Genomic DNA, 8758 nt, shown 5'->3' on the forward strand with positions numbered 1-8758 from the left:
CCCCCAAAACCCCCCACCCCCCACAAAAGCTGTTATAGTTTTGGTATGCCTACGGTGGAAAATATAGCGATAATATTTATTAGCGGAGTAACTTGAAAATTGGGGGTTTTCCCCTTTGAGTTTAACTCTAAGGTGGCAATCATGCGATGAGTTTGATTATGGTTCGTTTGTTTTTCTAAGGAACTTATCTCATAGATATCGAATATGGTAAGCGAAAAAAATTCTCAATTTTGAAAATCATACACTCCACTTTGCATGAATCAAGCCTGTGACGTTATTGATCTTACAATTGTCATCCACGATCTTGCTGGACATTTCAGTTATAACAAGTCGCTGGCTCAGATCTTTATGACAAAATCTGCTTTTGATTTTTCTTATGAGATAAGGAGGAGATTTGTTTGTACATTAGTTAACCAACTTGTTTTCCTCGTAAAAAATATTTTTCTCTTTCAATTGAAATGTCAATCTTCTCAATCCATACCTGATACCACATACGTAAAATTTACTCTTTACTCTCCTATAAGTGAAAAACTTTACGAATAGTTATTGTACTAGTACGTGTATTGTAGAATTCACACATATACACAATATAAATTTTTGTGTTGGATCAAGCTACAATGGGATAGGTAGCACAATCCTTTACCCTACCCTCATAAGGTTTCTTATATTTTGCAACTCTTCTCTTAGTATCTCCAATCAATTCAACTCAAGACAATTTGATGCTCCAAACTGTATTTAATAATTCCGCCATTGTTCGTATGGCCCTCAGCTGTTGTAAAAATTGGAAGGTTTCCACTTTAGTCCATAAATTAGAGGGAGGTTATCAATATATTTTTATCAGATAAGTCTTGGTCTCTGAGCTGTTCGATATCTTTTTGTAGGTTGGAAAAAGTCAAGGCGTTTGCAAACTGACATGCAATAATTTCAAGTATGACTACATATGAGTAACTGTATATTCAGTACAACTAATGAACCTTATCTCTAATATTGAGCTAGTTCAATCATTTTGGACGGGTCAAAACAAGTCAAATCAACAAATGGACCGTGATCCAATTTGGCCATTTTGCTTAGCTCAAGCTGAGACAATCAAATTTGGACGGGTCAAAACAATTCAAATCAACAAATGGTCAACGGTCCAACTTGTCCATTTTGTTTAGCTCAAGCTGGGTCAAATAACAAGTCATAATTCAAATTCCACAATATAATTTTGAGAAAATCTCACTTTATACCCATTAATTCCAAACTATTTATCCTTCAATGCCCAGGGCCAAACTATTTACTACTCCTACCCATGGGGCCCAAACTATTTACCCGCTAATTCCAGTTCTTGCTTTGCCAGAGATGGAAGCGATGAAAAAATATCAAAGCAATAAGGTTCATCTGCAATCTAGACCCCTCAATTGACGAAATAGGAAGACTCCAAGAATCCACATATAGTTAGCGACCCTGAAGAACCAGATGCTACTAAGTCAACAACAATATAGTTAGAGGTAATCATCCTCTTTATCGACTTTCTGGGAAAAAAACTCTACATGGGTTTTTGACTCAACCTCAGACGCAGAGACACATTAATTGACTTTTTTTGAGCTAACACCAATTGATTTGCATGGTCCCATGCTAATATCATCCTTTGAGAATCTTCCCATTAAGGATTACTAAGAATATCCACCATTGTTGGGCTTGAAGCTCAATTTTATTTTTGAAGATTTCTTGTTTGATTCAAAGTGGGTGCTGTTAAATATTGCTTATAGTACGTTCTGGAAGTTCATACTGAAATTTGATAGCATTTGGAGCTGATTTGAGGTGATTGAGATCGAAATTTTCAGTTGAAAATCGAAGAAGAACACAACTACAATATACCGCTACGGTATACAATATGCTGTAGGAGTATATAGCTATACTGCAACAGTACACTATTATAGTTTACAAAACAGTATATCGCTACAGTATACTAATATACTATAGGAGTATATAGTTATACTGCAACAGTATACTATTATAGTATATAATATATTGTTATGCTATACTATAATAATATGCAAGATACTCTAACAATATGCTGTAATAGTATACAATATACTATAATAGTATACTTATTACCCGTAAATTCACTTGCCTTTTTCCTTTTAATTTGTTTTAAGCTTTTACCAAGCGTGAGGGGCAAATTGAAAATGCAAAATAAAAAAAAAATTGTAGTATGCTATATGATGTAACGGTATACTCTTACAATTAGATCCTTTTAGAATTTTTTAAATTTTTTATTGACAACTGATATTATTTCAGTTTAATAATTGAATTAGTTTTTTTTAACTCTTTGCGTACAATTGTATACCCTGTTGGTATAGCTATATACTATATTGGTATCATATGTTAGTTAATATTTTTTTGGTTGTATTAGCTACATTTAATTGGTACACAATTTGATTTTTCGTTAGTAATAATATATAAAAAAAAAGAATAATAAAAATAGTGAAAACAGTAAATAAAATTAGATTATGAAGAGAAAAAGAATAATAAAAAAAAAAGAAGATAAATGAAAATAGAAAAGATAAAAAGAAAAAAATAAGAAGAAAAAGAGAAAAAAGAAAAAGAGAAAAGAAAAAAAAAAAGAAGAGAAAAGAAGCATAAAAATAAAAGAGAACCGGAGAATAAAGAAAAATTCCCACAAAACCTACTATGGGTAGGAAATGTAATTAGTTTATGGGTAGGAAAACAAATGGGTAGACAAGGGTAAATAGTTTTTTTTGTGGGTAACTGTGTCAAAACCCCTATAATTTTAGTTTCCCCTCCTTTTATATACTTTTTATTTAAAAAAATGTGAAAGCTATTATAATCCGATTCTCTGGAATTGGGACTCGCCCCGGGGCGGAGCACTCGTAAAACACGCTTGGCTTATGCGTGGGGCTTAGTTCCGTGAGACTTACGCCTCGGCCGTCGGGGCTTACGCCCAACGCCCAACGCCCATCGTACTGGGCTCGACTTATAGAACTTTATGCAATTGTGTGTAACTAACCTTGTAAATCCTCAAATTTTCTTAATAAATCGTTGACCGTTCAAAATTGCGTTTTTCTTAATCATTAATCATTATGTTGAGAGTATTTTATGTCATAATTTAAAAAAAATTATCGCATATTATTCACTGAAACTGCTATGATAGTAAATTTTAAATAAATCTTCATTTAAAAGTATTTATTTATTAACTATTATTATGTCTTTATTATATAATAGTCCATAATTTTTTTATAATTAATTTCCTAGATATTATTTTTTTCATGTTTACGAGATGCAATACTTATTAATTTAATAGCCCAATATTAGCTAGTAACTATTTACTAATAATTAGTTATCATGGTATAATATGGTGAATTATGTGTCACTTTATTAATTTGTTGAAACTCATATGTTTTTATATAAATTCTTTTTTAAATAGAAAGCATATTAAATAAAAAGAGTATTTAAAAAAATATTAAATGATAGTATCGAAATTCTTTCAAGATTCATTACTCCTTAAGAGATACATATAAGAATTCGCATCGAATACATTACATTTGATGTTTGAGTTGTAACGACGTCGCAACTAATTTGCATAATATGATATATGTCATACTTTTCGTATTATTCATAGTTGAATTATAATTTATAAATATTTTAAATAGATTATTTGAATATAATTTTGTGATTTTAATGTAATCTTATAATTATTTTTTATTTTATACTATTTTGAAATTCTTGAAATTAGTAAAATTTAAAATGTAACTTAGTTGAATTGACCAAATTACTAAAAGCAACGGGTTGATTAAGCGAAATTGAGACAAACAACAAAAATAAAAAGGGTTTAAAATGTAATTACAGCATTAGTTTCCGCCATCTTTGTTTCTCCCGCAAAATGCAATTAATCAAAAACCTTCAGCTCCATTACCGCTGGTATGGCCACAAAAGCACGAAGAAACCTCTCAATTTTCTACACTAGAAGACACTTCACCGTCGTCGGAGCCAAATTCGCCGGCACGAGGTCTCCGGCAGCATGGAAGATTGGAAACTTACTCGTTGTCGCTTCAATTACAAAAGCTTTGACAGCACCAGGAGGAACACGTAACCTAGAAAAATACAACGATTCAATTCCCCTATCAGAAAACCTAGTCCTTCAAATCCTTCGCCGTAACAATTTAGACGCCGCCACTAAACTCGACTTCTTCAAATGGTGCTCTCTCAGGCCCAATTTCAAACACTCCACCGAAACGTACTCTCAAATGTTCAGATCCATTTGCTATTATTATTCTCACAATCACTGGGAAGATATTTTCGTTCTCCTCAACTCCATGAAGCATGATGGAGTGTCGCTTAATTCGGCCACATTTAAGTTGTTGCTCGACTCGTTTACTCGAGCTGGTAATTTTAATTCAGCTCTTGAGATTTTGGAATTCATGGAGAGTAATCTGGAAAATTCTAATATTAATTGTTTAAGTCCTGATGTATATAATTCTGTACTTATTGCACTTGTAAAAAAAAATCAAGTTAATTTAGCTTTGTCAATTTTCCTTAAATTGTTGGAAACTAATGATGGGAATGGTAATAGCATTGGGATTAGCGATGCTGTTGCATGTAATGTGTTGCTTGTTGGTCTTAAGAGGGCTAATATGAGGGATGAATTTAAACAAGTTTTTGATAAGCTTAGAGGAAAGAAGAATATTTTTCCGTTGGATAGATGGGGATATAATATATGCATTCACGCATTCGGCTGTTGGGGGGATTTGTCTAGTTGCTTGAGTCTTTTTAAAGAAATGAAGGAAAGGGGAAGTTGGTTTAGTCCTGACTTGTGCACTTATAATAGCTTGATTCATGTGCTTTGCTTGCTCGGGAAGGTCAAGGATGCTCTTGTTGTGTGGGAGGAATTGAAGGGATCTTCGGGTTTGGAACCTGATGTTTATACTTATCGAATTGTTATACAAGGTTGCTCTAAGGCTTACCTGATAAATGATGCGATAAAAGTGTTCAGTGAGATGCAGTATAACGGTATACGTCCGGATACTATTGTTTATAACTCCCTCTTAAATGGATTGCTCAAGGCGAGAAAGTTGACAGATGCGTGCAATTTGTTTCAGAAAATGATTGAAGATGATGGTGTTCGAGCCAGCTGCTGGACCTATAATATTCTTATTGATGGCTTGTTTAAGAATGGGAGGGCTTTGGCTGCTTATACCCTATTCTGCGATTTGAAGAAGAAAAGTAATAATTTTGTGGATGGGGTTACTTATAGCATTGTCATTTTGCATCTTTGTCAGGAAGGTAGGCTTGATGAAGCACTGAAGTTGGTGGAAGAGATGGAAGCTAGAGGGTTTATTGTTGATTTGGTTACCATTACTTCTCTCTTGATTGCAATTTACTGGGAGGGGCATTGGGACTATACAGAGAGGCTTGTGAAACACGTTAGGGAGAACAATTTAGTTCCAATTATTCTTAGGTGGAAAGACAGTATGGAAGTTACAATGAAAGCTCCACAGAGCAGAGAAAAGGATTTCACACCCATTTTTCCATCGAATGGGAACTTTGGTGATATTCTAAGCCTAGAAGATTTAACAGACCCTGCGACTGATACTGCCCTTGGGGCAGAGGATGAGAGGGATCCGTGGTCATCATCACCATATATGGACATGCTGGCTAGTAAAGCGAGCTCCCAAAGTCATGCTACAAGAACATTCTCTCTTACCGGAGCAAAACGAGTAGACACTAAAGGTGCAGATTCTTTTGATATTGGCATGGTGAATACCTTCTTATCAATATTTTTGGCCAAAGGAAAATTGAGCATGGCCTGTAAGTTATTTGAAATTTTCACCAGCATGGGTGCTGACCCGGTTAGTTATACTTACAACTCTATGATGGGTTCATTTGTCAAGAAGGGATATTTCGACCAGGCTTTGGGTGTTTTACAGGAAATGGGCGAGAAGGTTTGCCCTGCTGATGTAGCAACTTACAATGTGATAATCCAGGGGTTGGGAAAGATGGGAAGGGCTGATCTTGCTGGTGCAGTGCTCGACAAGCTGATGAAACAGGGGGGTTACCTTGACATTGTAATGTATAACACCTTGATAAATGCGCTCGGGAAGGCTGGAAGAATTGAGGAAGTACACAAGCTTTTCCGGCAGATGAAAGATAGTGGAATCAATCCAGATGTTGTCACTTACAATACACTAATTGAAGTTCATGCCAAGGCAGGTCAGCTTAAGCAAGCTTACAAGTTTTTAAGGATGATGTTGGAAGCAGGGTGTGCCCCCAATCATGTCACTGACACAACTTTGGACTTTCTGGAGAAGGAGATTGAAAAACTGAGATACCAGAAGGCGTCCATTAAACGCCCCAATGTTGATAACTCGTTATGAGAAGAACTTTCAGCTTTAGAGGAGTGAGTTCAGGTATGATGTTCTTCCATAAACTAGTGAATTCAGCATAGTATGCAACATTGTTTAAACAGCTGTTCTTCTGGTCTAAAGTGGGAAATTGTTTTTTTTAAGTAATGGCGGGCAATTCATATGGCTGGTATTCAGAATAGAGTTGGTTGTTTTTCATGAATGTAAAAGCAGGTAAATTTTCTACAAACAGCAATCCAGGAACTACTTTGATTTTCTTTTAATGCATACTCTGAAGATTTGAAGTTTGAATCGCTGTTTGGCAATGATCTTGTTTTATGTTTTATCTATGGCTTCTAAGCAAACATGTTTCTGATACATCTGGCCTTTTCCTAAGAAATTGAGTATTTGTATGCTCATTGGTAACACATTCTGACCTTTTAACACTTGAGTTTATATTTTGAAGTTGAATTTGAATTATGTTGGTGGTCAGATTTGATTAACTTATTTGGCATAGGGCTGAAGTTTATATCTACTTAGAGGATAGATAATTCATTTGGTTAAATATTCGTTATAACCAGTGTTCTGATTTTTTGAGAATGCAATGTGATTGGTTAGAGCTCAAAATCTGGATTTGGCTAGGGCTTTTCCGGTCCACTTAGTCTATCTTACCCGTCATGCAGAGTTCAGATCAACTCAAAAATTTATGAAGACCGGAAGCTATAGCATACAGAACTATAAGAACTATAATCGCAAGATTAGGAAAATAAAAAATGAAAAATCAGTCTCCATATAAATACCCTTTATTGATAGATTCTTAAAAATCACATCTTCTATTATTGTTCTCTTTTAGTGACCTTGAAGGGCGCCAAATACAGCACTAGAGTTTTCAAGAGATATGATTCTCGTTTTGCTTGGTTTGTTACATGACTTGCATAACTTGTTAACTCAGGGACAATATATGCCTGACATTGTCCTCATTCTGCCAGTGAAGCTTGGCCCTTACGAAGGAAAATTCAACCTGCGCGTGGTGATTATAAATGACTTCGAGTTGATAGTTGGATTGGAGTTCCTGAGGCAAACCAACACCATGCCCGTAGCGTATGCTGACATGTTACTGATGATGGGAGCAAACGGGCCAAGCCCTGCATTATCCCGTGCATGCCTAGGAAGATGGCCGCTGAGAACATCTCGGCCTTGCAGTTGAAGAAGGGGGTCAAAAGACATGAAGCTACGTTCTTGGCAACCCTCTGCGTTGAAGATATAGAACGCTCCTCGGGTCCCATTACTGCACCCGTGAAGGAGCTGCTACTGGAGTTTGAAGATGTCAGGCCACAGGACATGCCAAAGCGACTCCTGCCTAAGCGCTTTGTGGACCATGAGATTTCTGCATTTCCAAATTATGCTCTTACGTTCTCCAGGCTCCATGTCTTAAGTTTTTCATTTGAACAAATTCTTATATTTTAGGAGGCTCGGGAAGAAGTTGAATTCATAGAAATTGAATTGAGTGCCTAGAATTCATAGAAAAAGTGAGTGCAAAGGGTTGTCAAAACTCATAATTTACAGAAACAAAGAAGCAGATGAAAACCATCTGACAGGAACTTGATGATGGCACATAACTGAGCTCTCGCAATGGCTATTTCTCATCTTAGTGGATTGCTTTGAAATGCTCCTGGCCAATGAGCTGCTGACTGGCGAAATTGGAGATGTCAAGGGGAGAATAAGTTTGAAGATAAGAGAAAGCTAGAAGTTAATAAAACATATCACGGAAGCATGCATCTATTGGCAGCAAAAACATGTGGATTAACACCTCATATATTGTATTCTCCGATTGTCTTCCTGGGCCAAAGGTCTATGGGAAACAACCTCTATATCCTCGGGGAAGGGGTAAGGTCTGCGTACACACTATCCTCCCCAAACCACAGTAGTGCGATTTCACTGAGTTGTTGTTATTGTATATTTTATTCTTCGAAGAGTAAGAAGATCAATACACCCCTCAATGAAGTGGGATGAAAATCATTGGAGACCAGGGTTCAATTCCACCAAAAGTCGCAAAAAACCCCAAGTGTTCACTTCCTATTTGCCAGAGCCTTTTGGTGAATAAAGTTATCTGGGATCTATGTTAGTGGGACTGAGTCCGAAACCTAAATGTTGGATTTTTGGACTCAAAATACGTTTCTAGTGCTTAAAAAAAAAGGTTACATTTCTATATATAACGCGGTATTATACCACCCTATACTTTATCGGTGTTTATGCCGTTAAAGTATAACGCGGTATAATACCGCGTTATATTTGTTCATTAAAAAGCCCTCTATTGTTGTGGTTTCCTCGTTTCGGGCTCAAAATTTCAATTTATCGACTTTTCTAAAAACATAAATCGAGATATTCCGATTTAGTTTATGTCGAAACTCGTA

The 8758-nt window shown here is 35.8% G+C and overlaps 1 protein-coding gene across 3 annotated transcripts; it reads left to right on the forward strand.

Annotated features, from left to right (window-relative positions):
* Window positions 1–3878: 3878 nt before the first annotated feature.
* On the forward strand, window positions 3879–8011 carry LOC109239399 (pentatricopeptide repeat-containing protein At4g01570). 3 transcript variants are annotated; one of them, XR_002069894.1, is made up of 3 exons: window positions 3879–6410; window positions 6510–6578; window positions 7297–8011. XR_002069894.1 is itself a non-coding variant. In XM_019405957.1 (2 exons), exon 1 carries the CDS (start codon window positions 3927–3929, stop codon window positions 6375–6377), a length of 2451 nt encoding a protein of 816 aa, XP_019261502.1. In that variant the 5' UTR covers window positions 3879–3926; the 3' UTR covers window positions 6378–6410; window positions 7334–8011. The 3 variants fall into 3 exon arrangements, 1 of the variants encoding a protein (XP_019261502.1); XR_002069893.1 differs by having other exon boundaries at window positions 7334–8011; XM_019405957.1 differs by lacking the exon at window positions 6510–6578 and having other exon boundaries at window positions 7334–8011.
* The last annotated feature ends 747 nt before the right edge of the window (window positions 8012–8758 follow it).

The sequence above is a fragment of the Nicotiana attenuata genome, unplaced genomic scaffold (assembly GCF_001879085.1).
Source record: "Nicotiana attenuata strain UT unplaced genomic scaffold, NIATTr2, whole genome shotgun sequence".
NCBI classification, from domain to species: Eukaryota; Viridiplantae; Streptophyta; class Magnoliopsida; order Solanales; family Solanaceae; genus Nicotiana; species Nicotiana attenuata.